The sequence below is a fragment of the Amia ocellicauda genome, chromosome 5, assembly GCF_036373705.1.
Source record: "Amia ocellicauda isolate fAmiCal2 chromosome 5, fAmiCal2.hap1, whole genome shotgun sequence".
In the NCBI taxonomy this organism is placed as follows: Eukaryota; Metazoa; Chordata; class Actinopteri; order Amiiformes; family Amiidae; genus Amia; species Amia ocellicauda.
In genome coordinates this window covers 2,064,684-2,086,137 of record NC_089854.1, presented here as the reverse complement: position 1 = coordinate 2,086,137, position 21,454 = coordinate 2,064,684, and the positions used below count along the sequence as shown (strand labels likewise).

Below are 21,454 nucleotides of genomic sequence, written 5' to 3'. Positions count from 1 at the left end.
AAGTCCCTTGACGCATAAGGGATTCATCCTTACGCTACAAACGATCAGATTGTGACCTACATACACTCGAACTACATGTACACCGCGATTCATCTCTGCTTCTGCCACAGTACCACTAACCCTCTGCTTTAGATAGTACAGCTGCACCCTCACACACCATCGCTGATGCGAACCGGAGTACTGCTAGAAAAACACACATATTCAGTTGTGTATCATGAAGGAGGTGCGGTGGTAAATGAAGTGTAAATGAAGTGTAATGGAGTTTGACAGCTTCACACTCTAGGCGCGTCTGGATGCATCGGCATGCACACCTCGCTGCAGCGTGACGTCACAGAAGCCAGACTCGGGCTTTGATCTCCCCGCACCCCCGACCCTGCCGTCGTGGTGAGGCCTGTGAATACTGATCTGTGCGCCCTGACCACAGTCTTCCACAGCTGCTCCCAAAGCAAATATTCAATTGAGGCTCGATTTCTTATTTATTCAATCCCGTATTTATTTTCAGATGATCGGATTACGCTGCTGGATCTTCAGTATAAACCCACCTCAACTGTTGGGAAGGTCCATCTGAATTGGTCCTGGGGATGGATCAGCACATTCCCCTTCACCTTCTACAGACACCCCCACCCCAGTAGGCTATGTTATGTTACCTTGAAGTATTGTTTTTGTGGTTTTAATGTTTTAAATGCACTAAGGTGTCAAATTTCATGTTACTTTTGCCACAACCAAATAAAAACCTTGAGCCTCAAACACATTACATGACGCAGGACTTTGAGTGCAGATCGAACAGACAAATGAAGCTGTAAAAGACAAAAATTAAGAAAAAATATTGAAATCTGCCAGATCTACTGGAAACAGATTAGCAACTTAAATTGCGCCTCAGACAACTCCACACTCCCAACCTGGTGGAAGCTCATCAAATCGTCAAGGCTTTTATTTTACTTTCTAAAATTCTTGCCGCACGGAGATCCAAGGCCCATCTCTGCAGTCCACCAGAAGCTCTGCACTTCCACGGCCGCCTTGTTCTTTGTCTTTCTCCGTTTGCCAGTGCTTTTGAAGTGCATCAATTAAATCACTTCAAACAATATGCAAAAAGAAATGTGAAAATCCCCCACGACAGCAACAGGTGGAACCAGGAGCCCCCAGCGCTCGGTCTCATCACTGCAGTTTATGGACCAGCGGAGAGAACGGCACATTTCAATCTCATCAAAACTGCAGAGGAAGCCGAGGATGAGACCTGAGGCTCATCATCTTCAATCAGTTGTCTGATCTCCTTGAGCTGCACAGGGGAAAAACACCGGTCGTACTTGTTGACGGCAAAAGTTAGATTCTCCTAAACCCCGCTGTTCTGTGCGATCGCCTGGCCGCCGTGTTCTGAAGCGACACCTCGGATGTAAAAGATAAAGAGGAACCGAAGAAGCGGAGAGGTTTGAAGATTTCGTTTTCCAACTTTCAAACCTCCCCCCCAGCTCAGCTCTCCTGCTGGAGTGTGGAGCGCAGCCCTGCAATGCGCTCCAGGCCGCATTGAGGCGTCCGGCTCTCTCCACCGTCTCGCCATCATTAGCAGCGGACTTTGATCATGCATGAAGACGGGGGCTGGGGGAGAAGAAATAATTACATCAGCTGTGGATAAGGTCTCGCTATGGAGGCAAATCTTTTTTAATGACGTTCGTAAACCGTTCCGCATGCAGGAGCGCTTGATTTGGTTTCTGCGAGTTTCAAACTGAACCTCAGTTTCTAAATAGACCCGTGAAGGACAGAAGGACAGTTTTTTGTTCAATGAAGTCTTGCCTGCTGTAAGAAAACATCCAGGGGAAAGGTCCTCTCTCGGGACACTAAACCTCAGTGAACACGACATCTTGCTCCGGCACCCCCCCCCCCCGCTTCCTCATGTCACTCCCGTCAAGCTGTGCCGAAGCACCTGGGGACTCGCAGGTGACGCACATTACTATTCCTCTTTCGCTGGATGATTGAAGGGAACGCCTCTCTCCCCAGCGGTGGCCCTGCCAGCTACATCTGTGCGCGCGCGTGTGCGTCTCTCTCCATTTGCTCTTTTTGACAGACAGGTTAAAATGAATATTAAACGAGCAGGCAAATGAATGAATACAAGGGGGAATAAAAAAAAGCTATCCATGAGAAAAAAATCACTCCAAAAGCCTGTCATGTACCAAATTAATTCTTTATTAAAGCTTTGCCTTCAGATATTTTTGCAGCACACATTTCTACACAGTAACACACTTCTAAAAAACAAAACAAACATTTGCATAAAGATCAGCACCACAACACATCTCATGTTCATTAAAAGCAGCGACAGAGAGCTCAGACAGCCTCCCTCTCAACTGCTCGACTTTGGCTTCAGCTCTTCAACAACGACCCGCCAACGCTATAACACACGCATCGGGAATCAACTGTCAATAAAAAACAATGGGAAAGGAAAGTAGACAGCAGGGTTGAACCCAAACCATCAGAGCAATTCAATGCCACGTAAACGAAGTCCATTCTGTGGTTATGAGTTGGCAGGACGAACACTATGGCTGACGGTTGCGTGGCCTGAAGGTCCGAATTTTCCCTGAAGATGTTTTTTAAAACGAGTGTCCTGGTTTCTTTGCCTGGCTTAAGAAAACAAAACTATCAAGATTCAGTAAATGGCTGGCGTCTGTGCCAGATCAGATCCCCCAGGTGGCTACAGCCAGGCTGTGGTGAAAACAGGTCTGGACCCTCTCGGTCCCCTAGGAACGTGAGGATCAATCTCAGACTCCGCGAGGCAGAGAAGTCTGACAGTCCCATTAGGATCCACAGACGCAGACTCTGCTCATGAGTGGGAGGCTCGTCAGCGCTGCCTTCTCGTTCCCCGAGCTCCCAAATGCAGGAGTCCCGGCCGGCTATCAAATACACAAAAATCAAGACAGAAGACGCTGTAATAAATATTCACACCACGACCTCTGCCCGATACAGGAGTCTACAGGGCTTTTGTCTTATTTGTCCCAACTGCAGTCCTGGTGACCCATGCCGCGCCGTCCTGTTCTTTTGAAAGCTGCGGCGTTGCGGGTTGGCCGCGCTCAGGGTTGTTTGTGTGAAAACCGTGTGTTAGTGTCCATGGGTGCCCTATATCTCCAGCTACTTCCGGTTCCCCCACGGGTGGAGACACATCGTATTTAAAGTGACTTTTTGTATATCAAATTAAAAAATATCCTTTTATTTATAAAAAGTCACACAAACCCCGTTATCTTATGACACAAGGGGCTGAAGAAACACCTCAAACAAACAAACAAACGAACATCACAGAGGCTGCCATCAACTGCAGAGAAGCCGAGAACAATCAAAGTCCAATGGAAACCAGACACCGAGTCCAGGAGACCTGCCAGGGGGGAAGCTTGGGGAGGGGGAGCGCTGGTCTCTGAGTCACTCCTGCCGAGTCAGGGGCAGCTGAGCATCCATCGCCGGGGGAGGCTCCTGCATGACCTCCGACCCCGTGCTGGCGTTGTCGATGTACTCCGTGAAGGGGTTGTCCGAGTTGGCTTCCATGGCGCAGTAGAGGACGAAGAGGAAGCCGGCCAGCAGGAGGAAGACGAGGACCTGGGCCCAGATGGGGACTAGCCGTCTGGACAGCCCCAGACTGTCCAGGCCCCCCGAGCTGGCGAGGGGCACCAGGTCGCTGTACTTGAACTGGACAGGCCGCCCTGCCGCCCCCTTGATGGGCCTCCGACGCGTGGCGCTGGGGGGAGACGGGGAAACGTGCAAACGTGCATTAGGATTATGTCAGGGAGTGGACTCATCAGACCCCCACTAGGGAAACCAAACCATAGTCCAGTGAGGGCATCGTGTGTGGAATCGAAAGGGTTAAAGTCCAGTCCCACTGCACGGCTGGGGTGCTGCGTTTCAGACACCCCCATACTACTCTCAGTGCAACGCTTTGATTTCCGTTTGTAACGTAAGGACTGCATTTTCCTGTCAAACCCTGTCAGTACATGACGGTCAGTACTAGAGTCAAACCCTCGGAGGCTTCAGTACATCATTCAAATTAGGCCACTTATGACAACTTCAGAAATAAATACACTTTATTATGATGACCAAACAAACATCAAGCTCTCCCTGAAGACTTTGAAACGCAGCTCATTATAAAGACTTAAAACACCGCCGTCATGAGCCACACATCCGTATCACAGATCCGTGTCAGTGGCCGTGAAACGAGTGAACAAAAGGCATCGTTTGCCAGAGGATTCAGTCAAGTTGAGGGTCATTATACAGAAATAGCAACAATCAGGCGCCGGCTCTGAGCAGCTGCCACACACAGCTGGGAGGGCGGCGTTAATATTTCAAGCTCGAAGAAAAATACAAAAAATAGGTTCGCAAAATAGGATTAACCCTTTCACCGTCCCTCACTGAAGAGGGGAAAGTAAAGCACATCCCAGGGATCGGGATGGCACTGTGTACACCTTTGACTCCCCCCTCCCCCCACCCCCTGCCACAACCGATTTCTGTCAACAGGTTATACACCCCCCCAACTTAACTCAGCCAAACTCACCACAACTGCTTTGAATTGGCACTAAACAATCTCTGAAAATATTGATTAACCTAAACCAACATTTATTTTGCATGGTTTAAAATGAAGCCGCTATGCTTTAAATGCAACAGACAAACACACACACGCGCACACACACACACAGAGGCACAGACAGTTTTTATTTTTAAACATTTCCCACCCCTCATTTCTGGGACAACTTATTTTAGATCCCATTTAACAATCTGTCTCTAATCGCTGCCTTCCAGCAGCAGCACCATATTTCTCCCAGCGTGAGATGCAGGAAACAAGGACACAACAGACAGGTATAATGTGCCTTCAGAGAGCAGTAAAACATCCCCCTTTGCTCCGGCAGCGGCTCAGAGCCTCATTACAGAGACCCAGCCGAGCAGGTAACGCGAGTGGAGGGGGGGGGGGGCGTCCCTCCTACCGGCAACTTCACAAAATAGTTCTACACAAAAAATTAAAACGCAGATGCTTTTATACGTGGAGATATTGCAGGCAGAATAACTCAAGCAATGGCCAGACCACAGCAGCACCTTCATCTCCTCCTTTGAATTTATAAAGGAGGTGAAATCATTGTGGCCATTTAGAGAGGAGGGAGAGGGTGTTAAATCTAATGTGAAAGCTCTGCTCTGCAGTCCGGTCACACACTTCCTTCCTGCTCATTTAAACGGGGAGATATTCCCCTGGGGGCTGCGATCGCCAGCGTCTAAACAGCCCAACGGATGATTCAAAGGTCACGCGTGTTATGTAACCATGGCTGCCCTGAGACGATTGTGGGACTTTATAAATGGGGCCGATCCGCACTACGCAAGACCGACACGAGAGGCCATCAGTCCAGACATTCAGACTTCAGCACACTGCGCGCTGACGGCTGACCCTAGCCGAGCAAAGCCTGGCAATCACAGGGAGGGAGAGGGACAGACAGATGGGAAGAAAAAGAAGAGGGAGGGAGGACCAATCTCTCGTCTCAGACAAACTGGGGAATTGCAAAAAGGATCTCGTTCAGAAGAGCTGGTTATGCTTCGGCAATTAAGGCCAGGCTTTCACTGCAGCAGAGCAGAGACCAATTCCTTAAGGGCTGGGCTCTCTCTCAGACGGGTGTAACCACGGCTCTGTACAGTGGGATCAATACAGCCCTTTTGCCAAAATCAGCTGCCGGGGTCCCCTGTGTAACGAAGTGGAAATACTCAGAGCTGGGTTGTTTCTCAAACATGACGGTTGACAGAGCCTGAACTATTGACAACTGTTCCCGTTGCGCTTCTGTGCAAGGAGAGAAACGCCCTGGCGGCCCAGACCCCCGTTACCTGATCCCTGTGGGGGTCCGCACTTCATTGGGGAACATCTCCTGTAGCACATCGTCCTCCGCGGGCCCCTGGAGGGACAGAGCAGACACAGTCAGTGGGCAGCACAGAGAGGGAGGGAGAGAGAGCGCTGAAACGGCCAGATGAGAGACTGCGAGGGTCAGCCACGAACCACTCCCTCACCCCTGCTGTGTGCAACACTGAGACGTGAACCCCCCCCAAAACGTTCTCCCCCTGGTTGGCAGCAAACACACCAATCACAAAATTAATACATGAATGAGAGCAGTTGCACCCGTGAGGCAGGTGCTCTCCAGAGACCATGCAGGTAGAGAGGAAAGAGGAAAGAAATGCAGCCATTTAAACGGGCAACCTTGCTGTGATGTGCCAAGTGGAGGAAGCACTATAATTGCAGTGAGACACAAAACCCCCTTCGACGGATCTCAGTGGGCAATAATCAATTCCACACCATCTTCCCGCTTCAGTACGGTTCAGATGGGAAGTGGGGGGCTGTACAATTCCTCTCTCTTAACCCCCAAATCCCCCAGCGGCTGCCTGCCTCACACCGCCTCCAGGCAGGGCTCTTTAATCAAGTATTTGAACGCACAACACCGGCGCAGCCTTGGAGGCACCCCCCCCAAAGCAGCCGGCAAGGTCAGAGCGCAGCGCCGCGCTCGGCTTCAAGGCTCTCCTTTGCACTTTGGAGTTCCCATGGCAACACTCACCGGTTGACAGATGACTACAGATTACGTTCCGTCTGCCCCCCCACCGCCACCCCCACCGCCACCCCCACCCCCACCCCAGTCTGCCTCCTCCAGAGAGCAACAAACCCAGAAATAGTCAAATCGAGCAGTCTCATGTCTTACGAAGTGCAGCTGTCGGTATCGTGCTCGGCAGTCACTAGAAGGTCTCGGGCGCACAGTGTGGCAGAGGACCCAGACACAGGCGAGGGGTGCCAGGGTCCTCAGCAGACAAAATGTGGGGGGGCAGTGTGTCCAGTGCTCTCCCGCCACCAGCGTGCACAGAGATAATAAGTTAAGGATTTTTCTGCCTGGAGCCGGGGGCGACGGGAGGCCATGGGGGCGATGTTCGGCGTTCCACACGTCATGGTGTTCTTGTCCAGCATGATCAGACCCTGGAGACACCCCCGACATAATAATAATAATAAAAACAGTCAGCACGCTTTGATCCGAGTTGGCACTGTGTAATCAGAGCCAGTTAAGGGAATACAGTGTACCTTGGTGGTAAAAATGTAATACTCACAAAAAACCCAGATCGAAGTTTAAGAAAAAACAACAACTCCGATTTCATTGCAGTAACCATGCAGAATGCACTTTAAAGAAACACGCTTACTCCTTTTAAACGCTGCCAAGAACTGAAACACAGGGAATAGATCAGCCTTATCTCCTTCTGCGCAGACTTCAGGGAAGGACACCGAGTGAAGACACCAGTAAGTTGGTGCGGAATTGCAGAATTGGAGGCAGACTAGACTTTGTGGGGCGTCAAAGGAGTCTCTAAATTAAACATGTGTGTTACGCAGTCAGGAGAAATGGTCTAAAGTAAAAGACAACTCCAACTGGGAGCTCAGCCTTGCATCTGACAGCCACGACCTTCAGGGAGCCACTTCCTGCCTCGTGTGAGTGTGCTCGGTGTGTGTGCCCACGTGTGTGTGGTACGCTGCTGTAGGTCAAGACAACCATCCGTGTTACATAACCACAGTTATCAACTGTCCAATGCTGACGTCTCCAGAACGTGGGCGGTTATTCTTTTATGTCTACGGCTCAAAGTAATTGTATTGATTTTCTGTTCAGTGCATGCCTTGAAATGCCTCTATGCTTCGGACAGCGGGACTGGACTCCACACACTCGCACTGAGGCTGAGAGTGCCGAAAGAGTAGCACTACCAACGCGGAGTGGCCGGCCAATGGAGGGAGTGAGTGACAGGTTAGGAAGTGCGTTAGTGAAAGCTGTGCGCGAGTAAAAGCAACCCAACGGATCCAGAAAACCCTTTCAAAACCTCAGTAAGTGAGACACTGACACTTGCCTTCTATTATTTATCATCTCTACCGTTCTCATACATTTCAGCTAAAAGAAATGCCACATTTTCTCCCGATGGCAGGTGGGCACCATCAAAGATCAGCACCTATCCACATCCCGTTTGCCATGAATCGTTAATCATTATCCAGCACCTAAACCTGAAGGCGTTCTCTTATATTTTCCTTTTTGTGACTGAACTTTTAATCGACACACAAGCCTTTTGGTCTGACAAGGGACTTCCACCAGGGGGTTAAACTAGTCTGACAGGGAAGGTCAGTCCCGGTCCTGGAGAGCTCTCAAGCCTGCGGGTTTAGCAGGGAAGTTGCCAACCATCAATGGCCAAACACTGCGAACGTTGGCAACTGTAACTGAAGAGGTTGATGTGATCCTCGAAGTTAGGGGGTTGATTTTCCTTTAAAACAAAACCAACCAACCAAAAGTAACAAGCAACAAAACTAAAATAGTCACTGACTGCATACTGTTAATGATTCGTATCGCCCAGGTGGTTTCTAGAGGGTTAGTGTGGCCTCCGCAAACAATCTACCCACTTAACAGCCCCGCCGACTGTGTGTGTGGAAGGCCTGTTTGTGCCGTTACACCGTGTCCCTTTCCACACTGTGACAGCCGCGTGGATATCACCACTTGCTGGCGCTTTCACACGTCTAGCCTGTGCCCAAGTCTCCAAACATCATGTTATCTGACTCGGGGAAAAAGTCGGCAACAACAAACTATCGTAAACATGACACTAATCCACCAAGTAAAACACGGTGTTCCGGAGCTCGTGTCACACGCCAGGGCTGAGGGCCGTGGCAGTGAAATAAACACATTACTGACCCCCCGGCTCTTCACCATAGTCGCGCTGCCCGTCTTGTTGCTGCCCACGCTGTCCAATCTCTCTGTAGCAGCCGGCGGAGTGGATGGCGACCGGCTCTCCAGCTGCATTCGACATCAAAACACAGGGTCATCCTCACCGCCAAGGCCACCCCCGAGCCCAGCCCAAATCTCACCGCAGTTCGGCCTGCACCGTGCGTTCTGCTTGTCCATTTGTTTTTGCTAAACCCTTCTACGCTCTGTAATTTTCGCACTAGGGGCAAGCTTTCACAATACCTTTGCACATTCAGAATGACCAACTCCACACAATAGAAGAAATTACAATAAAATAACAGTTAATTAACCCTGCACAAAAACAGTTAACCTACATTCGTTCAGAAGGTCAACCCATCAACCAGCCGCCAACTCGAACACGAGTACCGGACTTCCTGCCGGGCCGATTTAAGCCAACGCTGGCTGACAAAGTGCTCATCAGAGGAAGCTTCAGGAGCCACAGGATTGACTGATTGCCGTCCCAGTCAACGGACCACTAAAGTGAGCTAAGTAAAAGGAAAGGTACGATCCTGTGAATTGGGCACATAGCCGCAGGTTTTTGAAGTATTTACAAATTCTGTTATCTTCAAAGCTCCCTGGAAAGAAAAGCCAAGGCTCTGAGTTTGTAGCTCAGAAAGAAAAGCTTTGCTGTCTTCAGGTTGTTGTTTTTTTTTTTTTTTTCTTTCCCTTTTACAGTACTAAACCACGCGTGTTATGCAACAGATAAAGTAGAAAAATAAAAATGTAAAGAGCCAGTTATCTGCAATGGATTATTTACCCGTCTGCAATAGATGTAATAACTTGGCGCTCCCTGCTGCTTCAGCCTCACTCCATCTTAGTCATTTTAATTGATTACATGCCAGTGAATGTTATCTCCCCGACAAGTCAAACTCGTGGTATAATTCTGGAGGTTATTAAGCAGCCCCTTGGTTCTCTCCTGATGATTGCCTACCAACGCTTACATCCAATGATTACAGCCCAAGAGCTTCACTCCCGGACCAAGGTCAACGAACTTATTCTACCTAAATAAAGAAAACCAAAACAGCCCGTTGAAAGATCTGATGTGAGGCATCCACAGGAGGAACACAAACACAGAGCCTACGCACCATTTACATTACAGTTGGACAAACTCAACGATAAACCGACCGGCATTCGGCCCGCCAGGGACTTTTTTTTAAACATCTAAATGACCCCCTCTACTCAGAAGCTGGAGGTCGGATCGCACGGTAGCATCCGCTGGGCTACGGGCAAGGAAATGGAGGGCAATCGCAGAGAGAAACTCCCCTCTTCCACCAGTCTGGCGATGCTGAAGGAGGAACCGGGGGAGCCGGGGGAGCTGGCGGTCCGCAGGCCCTGCAGAGACGTGTACAGGGGGCTCACCTGGAGGGAGAGCACACATGGCTAAGCTGAAGAGAAGCGACTGTTTAAAAACAGGGGACAGTTCAAGTGTAGGGCAGCATTTGTAGAGTAGAATAAAACACCAAATACCCCAAGAATAACACCCAAATGTAACTCACAAAAAACTAAAACGGTATTATATATGCATACTGTCCCTCGAATCCTACCATTTTTTTTCCAAAAGCCCATTTCAGCTGAATAAAGACGTTTGACTGATTGTCTGTGATCCCCTTTGCCCGTTGTTTATATTTTTCAAGTACGACTTGCATTATTTTTAGTTCTTTGTCTCCTTAAGGCATGAAAACAGCAATTTCAGAGGAGACCTCGCTGTGCTCCGAAGGCACGGGTCGCAGAGAGAGAGTATTTTTCTCATCTCATCAGCCGCGAGTTAATGGGGAGAGCATACCGACTCATTTCCCGCTGAAAGCTGGGAAACTAAATTACGGAATTAAATATTTTGCTGATCAAACGCTCTCCTTTGCCGCGTGTCACAGTAAATTGCGTGGGCAGTCATAATAGCCGAAATTATCGGAGTGCAGGCAGATACAGAAGCTGTAATTTGGAGCACAGAATGGCAGAAAACGAACCAAAAATAAAATCACACCGCCGAGAGCAGCTGCACACGATGGCCGTGCTGCTGCCACAAACGCACCACGTCTGGGGAATACAGAATGGGCCGCGTCTGCCGGATCCTAAATGGATACGACCCCCAAAAGAGGGAGTAAGATACTCCCACGTGCGCTCACACCAGAGCGCCTCAACAAATCTGCACATTGTATTTTACAAAAACTCAATTAAACTACGCATTGTGGGACACTTGTTTTTTTAACACAGTGAAGCACTGGCAGCATTGACATGAAGCAGACGACGTGCTGAAGGTACCGCTGGTCCTGCAGGAAGCCCAGAGAAGGTGCTCCTCAGAGGGGTTAAGGGAGAGACGGGGGCCTGGATGCTGTCCGGCGCAGTCTTGCACACATTGCTGGGGCCACTCCTGGGCCGGGGGACATGGACAGTCAGCACCGGCGTGGGTTTCCCCCCCTGTGGCGGGAGGCAATAAGCTGAAGCAGGCAAGGAGGCCGGACCAGCCCTTGATCAGCCCCATGTCTGCCGCCCACCCCACCATCCACCCCTTTCCCCCCCCGAAGAGTAAAATCAGCTTTACCATTCTCTGACAAGGCATAAAGCACTGAGGGTGGAAATAAAAGTCATCAACTCTCTTGTGACGAGACCCTTCCTGTTAAAAGCGGGAGAAAAATACAATGTTAGCCTCTTTATACGCAAGAACCAATGTCGACCAATGAGAGGAGGTGACTCGAAGCTCTCCGTTGCTCTGGTTTTGGTAGCTACACGGTCACCAAACGATCCCAGGACGTCATCCTGCCCGACTCTGAAGTGACCGCAAGGATTCAGCTTCTACAGACATGGTTTCTGTGTCACAGCTCCCCCGTTGGCGTTCATATCCTATTTTTCCAGGACACATCCAGGGAGGTTCTGACCAAGGTTGCAGAACTCCGGGCTTACCGATCAACTCAGAGAAATAAAATCACCTGCTTCCCCGGTGCATCTCACATGCAGTGAGAGAACTGCACCACACGATGGCACCGCGGCTTAACAAACCGAAACCCCCGCGATGGGAATTCACAGCAACACAACCAGCGGCCCTGAACACAAACCCTGCAATAACAAAGTCAAGCCTACAGTGGCAACGTTTTTTTTTTTTTACATTACAATTGCAAAAGTTTACATAAGCATTAAACTAATAGTTTGCAAATTCCCTCCCGCCCCCCCAAGCTATTACTGCAGGTTATATAAAACCTTAACTACATAGACTGGGTAAAAATGTACAATGTGACCAAAAGGTACCCCCCCCCTCACAGAGCTGCACTAATTAATTCCTTGATCTTCTGGTGTGTTCAGTGACTATCAGGACTGTCTCGGCTTAAACACAAAAGAAGAAACATACACGCGCTTCTTCCATGCCTACCAGTTACAATTTGGCAAAATATAACAGAATAGCGGAATAGTCCTTAGGCTTCTCGACTTTGGCAAAGCACAACCCTGTGGAATAGCCCTTTGGGTTCTAGACCAGTTACCAATAGGGTTGAGGGTTAAAATCCTGGGCGAGACACTGCTGTTGTACCCATTTGTACACTTTGCTCAAGGGCATCTCTGTAAGCGTCACCCAGAAAAATAATTAAATGAACATTAATAGAACATGGGGCAGATGTATTACTCTGCCGTACTCTCTCAGTTTTGAGCCATCAGATACATCTGGCTGATGTTTTATAGGACGGAAAATAATCTAAACAGATGAAAAAGTGAATCACACACAAGAAACACCACAGCAGCAGGTGCACTTGGAACAGCAAGTTAAAAATATAAACCCTGTTATCCACCTAAACTCAGCACGGAAGCCGGTGGCGTAGTCGCAAGAATATGCTCTTCTTTAAATGCCAAATCCAGCAGAGTTAGATTAGGAGCTCAGAACTGAGAATACAAAAGCAACCTGCTGGCAATCTGACACCAGTCACATGTGCTTCTCATTAACATATATGGGCGCTGTACGTGAATCACTTCAACTGTGGGGAAAACAAGACAACACAAAAGAAACTGCAACCTCAGAGCTTGTACACAGAGTTCTGTGATTTAAGTTCAGACCTAAATATACCGCATTACACAACAAGGAGCTTAGAACTTGTTGCCCGAACTCTCATTAGGGGGAGACGCGGTTTGCTTACTCTGCTGGGCCCCAGGTGATTCTGTCCTGGACCGGATTTTGGGGGCATTTTCGCAGCTCTGTGTGGCTGGTATTCGGAACCTACGGAAACACAGAGCATTAACACAGTCAAATGCATCAGATGGGGACCTTTGGCCCAGAGCACTAAAAGGAAAGGTCATTTTGTGGCACGACAGAGACAGTGTTACAATAACTCCCCCCCCACCGGTGCCACAGACACCATTGTACTAGCAGAAATACAACAGAATAGAGCAGAAAGCGGGAAAATAAACAAGCCAGCCCCCCAAAACTGATGTTCTGCAAAATTTTCCAACCCCTCTTGAAACCGATTGTCATCCATGCCAACCCTCCCCAGGACAGAAGCGTTAGATGATAAACGTGATGAATCTCATGGTTTAACTGCTGACTGCACCACAGACCTGTCTCATCCTCCTCGCTGTCAGAGTAGTGCTCCTCGTCGGGGGGGGCCTTCTGTCCATCGCTCGGGTGCAGCAGTCTCTGTAGCTTCTTCTCGTAGAGCTGTCGAGTGGTTGCTGGCACAGAGGGAACACACATCCGGGTCAATAGACTGGCACGGGCACAGAGTCACGCTGCCACCCCGCTCCCTACGCTACTGGGCCTGGGAGCAGCCAGTTTGCTTCCACCCTCTCAATTTGATTTAGTAAGAAGAGAAAAAGAATCAGAGAAAGACACAGAAAATAAAGAAAGAGAAAGAAAAGAGAAAGAATGAGTGTCTTCAGTCTACAAGAAAATCAAATCAAACGCCCAGCCTCCAGAACGAGAAGGTGTTTCTGATGAAGTCCTTATCGGGAGAATGACCGCGGCCCGTCCCCCTTTCGGCTCACCTAGGATGGGTCCTGGTTTCACCCCATACTTTATCAGCTCTGCCTTGAGCTCCTCGTCCGTAAGCTGGTGCACGTCCATCACTTCTGAATCCCCTTCGTCGTCTTCCTCTTCAAGTCCTGCTTCCTCCTGTGGGTGGAAAAAAAAAAAAAAACTTTGGTCACCCCTGCTTGCCCGCCTTCATAAGATCTTACCCTCCTATTGTCGCTCAATGCAACTACAGACACTTCACTCTTTGCTCCTTTCCAATTTCACTTTATTTCTTGTACGGTTTCCTCAGTCATTTGTTTAACCCCTTGACATGCGCAGCAGCAAGGCTTCCATCATAGAGAGCTAAAGAAGAACCGCAGCACGGTATCCCAGTATAGCATGTCCAGTGAAAGCAGTTTGTTAGCGTTTACTTTATATATATTTTAATTAGCCTTGGGTGCTATTATGGCAAGAATGATGCCATTTTGTGCGCATGATAACATTACTGTGGGTCTAGACAATAAATACAAGGTTTATTATTATTGGAGGTTTAATTGTTTGTGTTGTTAAGATGTCATTTTTTCCACTCACTTCATAAGTTACCATTTGCATCCTGTGTGAACCGGACTAATGCATTCACCGGGAAACTCGGAAACTTAGGATCGATTCACTACGTTACTTCACTTATGAGTTACAAAGGCTAGATTTTATATAGTACACATTTATTAAAAAAACTCAAGAAAGGTCAGGCTCAGCTTTTGTAGAACGGTTAATTTAAACCGCATTAAAAGAACACTGTGTCGAAGAAGAGAGCTTAAAATACCAACCGCTCAAGTGTCATGAGTTCTTGATGTCCTCCACACCACCCACTCGGTATGTACCAGTACGGAAAAAAATAAACCTTGATCAAACTGTTAAAATATTTTAAATTCTCTGTAAAACTGAAAGTATCGTTTTCAAGCACATCGCCCACCTGTAAAATTAATACGTATCAATGCGTTTGCTTTCAAAGACCACCAACACACAACTCCAGAGCAAATCAGAACGCAATATAGAGCAACTGGAAAAAAAAACAAGAAGTGTGTGGCACTTACACACATGGCTGAACTCACACTTTGTGCATCCCCAGCCCGTCCTGATGTTTAGCGGTCCGTATTCCTTTAAGACCCAGTAACCACGGTTACCGGCTTGCAGCATCTCGCCTATTAGAGCATCAAAGGCATTCTTGCCGTTTTGCAGAGAAACGTCAGTGCCACTCTCGGCGATGCTACAGAAAACCACAAACAAACAAAACGAAACAAACAAATAAATAATAGAAGAACTTAAGACTAGAACTTTGTAGTCTAGTATCCCATGTATAATACAGAGCACGAAAGAAATAAGGAATAAAAATTGCCTTTGCCCTATTTGATGTGCAATAACCCCTTCTTGTACAGCATGCTGGCTTTCCATTTATTAAAATACAGAGTAAAACAGCTCAGCAGCGCTAATTTGAAAATAATCAAATCTCTGCACCCACTGCTGCCGTCTCAAGCTACAGCAAGAAACCAGCCTGCAATGTAAATAGGCCTTTTATTTCATCAAAGCCGCAAGTGCAAAATCAAAAATACAAACTGCTACTCCGCACCAGTACCCACAGCGCTTTCACAACACGGGGACCAGGGATTACACACAACACAGAAACACGAACTCTACTTTTATTCATTTATCAAAAAAAACAAACCATGAACAATCATTATTTTAAGAGTCTAAAATAAATCTCAAAATAAAGAAAATGCCTCATGATAAAGCAGAGGGTTTAACAGGCAGAACAGCAGTGCTTAACACAATATTATGATTACAAATCATACGATAAAGGATGCCTGAAAGATATCCTATTCATCAGAATAAATGGCTTGCTCTGGTGTTCAGTCTCACTAAAGGCTGAGTGGCGAAACAGGAAGCGCACAGGACAATATCACTATTGTGGGGAGTTTTTGATTTCTTAAGCCAAGTACACGAGCCGTGAACCAGATCTAAACAGCGTTATCATTACTTAATTTCCCCGCCACGTCCTTGGCGAGGACACGTGTAATGTAGTGCAAAGACGCTGAGGCACAATGATGTACATAAACAAAAATATACTTAGCAATCAAGAACAAAACAACTGAACAGCGCATATAATGTGTTCAAACAGGGCTGCTCTTGAGCTGCAGTTTAAATTTACTTTTGCAGTGCAATGCGTGCAATGGCCTGCCTGCCTGGCATATTTACAGAGGCTCTTCATCTGAAACAGGAGTGTCTGCTCAGGGTGTCAGGCAAGTGCTGGAGCACAGGGCACAGCGGGGCACAACAGCGAGGTGGTCTGGCCTTCTGGTCCCACACATGGCATACCAGCCATATCACACCATTGGCTGGAGAGTTATGGCTTCTGTGGGAGTATTTGTCTACACACCAATAAGGGCAACAGAGCAAGGCTTTGGATTTGTGTTTTTTGTTTTATAGGGGTTGTTGGTTTACTTATTCCACGCTAGAGTGCAACAGGCCCTTAAGCTTGGCTCCTGTAACAGCTGTTCTGCATTCACATTAGGACTTGGCACTCCTCCCCACAGCCCCTTTCTCCGGTCCTCTCTGACACCGGGCACCACTGCCTTCAGTGTGATCTTTAAATCTGACGCTATGGAAGGAGCAGTATCATTTGCAGCTCCAGTGCAACAGCTGCAACCCTGCTCAAAGACACCAGCTGCTGACTTTGTTTTCTTCAGAGTCCAGTGTGCAAATAAACACACACACACACACACCAATACCACCAATTATCCAAATTCCTTCTTTGCAACTGGCCCAAAATAAACCAATAAACAAACAGACAAGCAAAAAAAAAGTCTATTTATCTGATGCAATCCCAATGAACTCGCTGAAATCTCCATGCAGTACTTGTGCCTCCACAGCTTTGTGTATATAGCTCAGAGAACGTATGACACAGACAATCCCTCGCCTCTCCTGGGCTGCCCGCGATCATATCCCCAACCTTTACTTCACACTGTTGTCACCCACCTCCTCAAGACCAAACCAATGTCCAGTCTCTTTAGTTTACAACATACATGAACACAGGCATCTTTTCAGTGCCAATATCAAATATCAATGAATATCAAGCAAGATAGTTTTCCTGAACAACAACAAACACAACAAAGAAACTTTGCAATTTGCAGTGCCGGCCTGGTCACGTGACTAAACTCCTCAACGGTGAGCTTGAAATATTCATGGAGGAATCCACAACAAAGAGGCTTCCTACAGGGCCGATGCGTCGGCTTCCTGATCAGTATTCAGTGCGCTGTGGAGGAAGGTGAGGCGAAGGAACACAGAACACCGCTTCCAAAGCACAACGGCGCTCCCGGGGCTCGGCACACAGCGGGGCCCGCTCACCTCCACCGCTGACACTAACGAGCTCCCTTTTATAAAGGGGGGAAGCGGCCTGTGTCAATACAGAGCCCTGCCGAGACCCTGACAACACCTGGGGCTCCCTACCGTGGGGACTGGCTGGCAAAGATAAATAAATATAAAACGAACACAAAAGGTTTATTTATGAATGTACTGATGCATTATTCATGGCTGGGGGAGATCGGTTGGTGGCTGAAGTCAGGTTTTCAGTGGAGAGCCAGTGTGTATAGTAAGGGCCGATGCCATTATAGTGTAGCCTTTCAGCAAACCCCAGGCTCCTCCACACCTGGATTCTCCCACAGATCTGTTGTGTTGTTTAAAAGCTGGTGCTCCGAATAAATAAATACAAATATAATACACACACCTATATTAAGTGAATTTCAGTCTCTTATGATTGCAATTAAAATTTGACGGCAACTCCATTCAAGTCAGCGGCACCCCTGTGGTGTGTCTGAAAGCTCAGAGCAGAGAAGAGACGTGCTTTTTTTTTTTTTTTACTCTGATGCAACAAAAAAACATGTGCCTGCATACTAATTCTGACTGAAGTGTCCCCGTCTCCAACATCCCGAAAAAAATATACATATGATGTGGAATTTCAACAAAAACTTTCGAGAAATAAATTGGGCCCCCTCTCCCAGCGCAAGTTTTAATCCTCCGTGGCATGCGGGAGCTTCAAGATGCCAGATTTCTTCTCATTTCCATTCACTTCAGCCTTAATTTGTGCTTCCCTTTGCCTGTGTGCACTTCTGCAGAATGAGCATTGTGAGATTTCCACTGAGATGCAAGCAAGCAAATTGCCTTTAAAGAAGACTGGTTTGCTGAGAGAGGAGGAAATAAATAAAAAAGGAAAACAATATGAAATGAAGTCCTAGATGTTCTGAGAAAACGGAGAACAAAATATCTAATCTTTACAAGTGGATAAGTACCTCCATGCTTAACAGTTTCACAAAAGAAACTTACAGCTGGTTGCAATGTATGAATCTTGTTTAAATGTAAAAAAGAATTAGGTTTCTCCCAATTAAGCGACATGCTGATGTTGTCAACACTTTATGCAGACATGTCAAGGCAGATTCAAGAAAAACGATTTATCCTGACCACCAGCAGCAATCAGAGCTGACCGCCTAATGCCCTGGGGCGACAGAAAAGCGTCACACTGTCTCTCCTCAGAGCTGCAGGAGGAGGTGGGCACAGTGGACAAGTGGTCCAAGTCTGGGACTCCCAAAGTGACTTCAGTTTTCAGTGGAAGGATGCACTTGAGGCCACACTGAGATGCCTGTAAGCCATGCAAGTGAGATCTAACAGTTGTTTAAATCAATTAGGATTGTTTAATTGGGTTTGTCTCGCTGTGGATGCAGTCACAGTAATAATAAACTCACACTCCCGTCCTCGGGCGCCTGGTCCTCCTCGTCGCTGGAGAAATCCGCAGCCGTCCTGTGCGCCACGTGTTTCAGGTACAGGTCCACGAACACCCGCTTCCTGGTCTCGCCCGGCGGCAGGGGCACGTTGTGGGCCACCAGCTCCGACCGCAGCCTCTCCTTGGAGAGCCGATTCGGGTCGTCCACGAACACGGGCATGGTCGGGCTCCGGCGAGGGCCGACACACCGGGGTATGCTATGAACGCCCGACCCAGCTGGAGAGCTTCTCCGCGGGGCTGTCCCGACACTTGATCTGGCCTCAGTGACGGACGGTACAGCTGCCACAAGCAGGTGAAAGTGCAGGCCAGGCACCGCGCTGGGACAAGGTCTTCAAACATAAAAATAAAAAGAGGGAGGGGAACCGTGTTCCTTCCCTCCCCCAGTGACATTTGCACCTCACGCCGCCCGGGCTGCGCTCAGAGTAGCCGCTGCAGGCAACAGACCACCAGCCACAGCTGCTCAGTGCATCGCCGGCGCCGGCCTTCCCACCTTCCACACACGGGTTTAAGTAAGATTAGGATGAGGATTATTTTGGATAACGCATCCGTCTTCGGTCAAATTAAACGCAGGTTATTTCACACAATCACAACACACCTTTCCGGGACCACCTGCTGGCGAAACACGTCTGCGGTTAAGACATTAACCAGAAACGGACTCGCATCTGCCGACCGAGCGCCCTTTCATTGACTTTTTTAATCCAAAAATTAAACACAAATAGGCCTACATACACTCCAATTCGACATGGTTTTGGTTTTTAACTTTTGGTTAAATTAAGAACAATAACAAAACATACCTTACCTTGTCAGATGGGTTCTTTGACTTGTGCTTTTATTAGCATATATATATTTCAGCGCGTTTAAATAAAATACACAAATAAAAGCAAACGCTGTTAAAAAGCGCCGCGCCCCGGTTCGGTCCCAACAGAAAAATCAGCCGAGTCGTACGATACCAATTTTAAAACTCCGTTTCTGGAAATGTCGATTTTAAGAAAAACGTGCCATCGTATTTAAATTACATCTGTACGTGTATGTATGTATTCGGAACAGCATTGAACACAACAGGGTTACAGTTATGGTTCCCATGTGTGTCATTTAAAGATAAATCACACTTTGTGTGTTATTGTGAACGAGCCTCCCCCACAGCGGCAATGGTGCAGTCTTTGTTTGGCGCGATCGGCCGCTCAGCGGAAAGTCGTCATGACGTCACTACGTCAGTGCGTCGAGCGGCGGCGCAAACAGCGGGCCAGACCGTGGGCAGAATATCATTTTGTTTCTGCTAATGTGTTTAAACATATAATTAACCTACACAATAGACACCTGTTTTACTTTCCTGTCAATTAGGTGAGAACAAGAAAGGAAACGCATCAGGTACGTGTTTTATTATTTATTATTATTGTAATAATAATCCTCTGCCGCTGGCTGAACAAATCAGACAACATCGCGTAGCGCGTCACCTGTGTAACTCCAGACCATCCGTCAGACTCTGTGTGCAGCCAATCAGCTGCAGGATTCGCCTGTCAGTCCTTTTTCATGCAGCCAATCGCGCTTCTTCATTTGAAAGTAAGGCGGGAGAAGAGCGAGCGGGCCGCAGTAAGGAGTCGGACGGCCAGTGATTTTGAGGCCGTTAATCAGGAGTTTGCGGCTGCTTATAAATCAATAGTATTTTAACAGTATGACGGGTGTAATAACTTGTATGCTATTTTTACATCCAGAGGGTTCGATGAATTACGATTAATTGCAGTGTTACTCTCGTTTCTTGTTTTAAAAGCCATGGCTCGTAGGCTAGTTTGATCGGTTCACAAACCGAGGTGACATTTAAAATATGCTTACAATGGCATTTGGATGAGCATATTGACCTGGTCTTAAACGATTACCAGGCTGAATACTTATGATGGCACAATTGACTAAATACAATCCAGGGAAGTGAAGGGAAGTAGAAGTGCGCTGTGCTGTGTTGCCTCTGGGCTCATTTCATATTCCAGACCAGACCTGCTTGTTCATATAGAAGACAACATGTCACATCCCTGCCAAATCACTTCTGACATCAAAAACACACATTGTACAAGCAGGGAGCTTAACTCACATTAATTGCACCTATTATATTGTACTAAACCCACAGTAATGAGTTCGCATTTGATACTGTATGTCAGGTAGCTAGTTCTAACACAAAGGTTATAAAGTGAAGTTAGCCTACTTGAACTGTTTCTTAAAGCATGAACATGAACATGCTGCGTTGGCCAGTTAATAGAAACAATAACTAAAGTAAATACAGAAAACAGTGTTTGCAAACTACAAACCCAGAGGGCCAACGTTATCACAGAAATAAGAGGACTGATTTCACATTAATGAAGAACATCATAATTGTATTAGCTGAACATTAAAACGTTACAGACCACATAATACTGTGAGTGTGTGTGTTCCCTGTAGTGTTTACAGTGTCATCATGTGTGTTCAGCTTGATAATCGTTTAAGACCAGGTCAGTATGGTTTTCGAACCACAACTCATATATATATATATATTTTTTACATATGCCTTGTGAGAAAGTAGTGTACTAACACATTGACACATTGGCTCCCTCTTCGTTTTTTCTCCTGTCTTACTTTTATAAATAAAGAAAGTGAATGACTGCATGAAACAATCTTAACAGGCATTTCCTGCAAAGTGATTGGCTGCATAAGAAATGATTGACAGTTCCTCATCCCACATTCCATTCCCGAATGCAGCGTCTATTGAAATACTTGTTTCTTAATAAATCCTTTGGTTGTAAATCAAAGTAATTTTCAAAAGAAGATAATTAAAACAGTGAATTATAATAATAATCACAGACAGGAACCAAAAATGCTGCGTTGTTTCCTCCTTGTGAAGGGCGCTATACAAAATAAAATTAAAAGCGATTGATTGAAATGCATCAAACGTGGACCCAATTATGTTCCTTATCAGTAAGTATAGGA

At 47.2% G+C, this 21,454-nt stretch overlaps 1 protein-coding gene across 3 annotated transcripts; it reads right to left on the bottom strand.

The window, feature by feature from the left end:
- Window positions 1–2,157: 2,157 nt before the first annotated feature.
- lemd1 (LEM domain containing 1) lies at window positions 2,158–19,719 on the bottom strand. Of its 3 annotated transcripts, none has more exons than XM_066703172.1 (11): window positions 19,302–19,719; window positions 13,704–13,830; window positions 13,278–13,391; window positions 12,860–12,939; window positions 11,284–11,355; window positions 11,004–11,159; window positions 10,010–10,103; window positions 8,694–8,797; window positions 6,875–6,958; window positions 5,830–5,897; window positions 2,158–3,712 (listed from the first exon to the last, which is right to left on the bottom strand). In XM_066703172.1, exons 2-11 carry the CDS (start codon window positions 13,780–13,782, stop codon window positions 3,400–3,402), a joined length of 1,164 nt encoding a protein of 387 aa, XP_066559269.1. In that variant the 5' UTR covers window positions 13,783–13,830; window positions 19,302–19,719; the 3' UTR covers window positions 2,158–3,399. The 3 variants fall into 3 exon arrangements, with proteins under 3 accessions (XP_066559269.1, XP_066559267.1, XP_066559268.1); XM_066703170.1 differs by lacking the exon at window positions 19,302–19,719 and adding an exon at window positions 18,465–19,135; XM_066703171.1 differs by lacking the exons at window positions 6,875–6,958; window positions 19,302–19,719 and adding an exon at window positions 18,465–19,134.
- Between the last annotated feature and the right edge of the window lie 1,735 nt (window positions 19,720–21,454).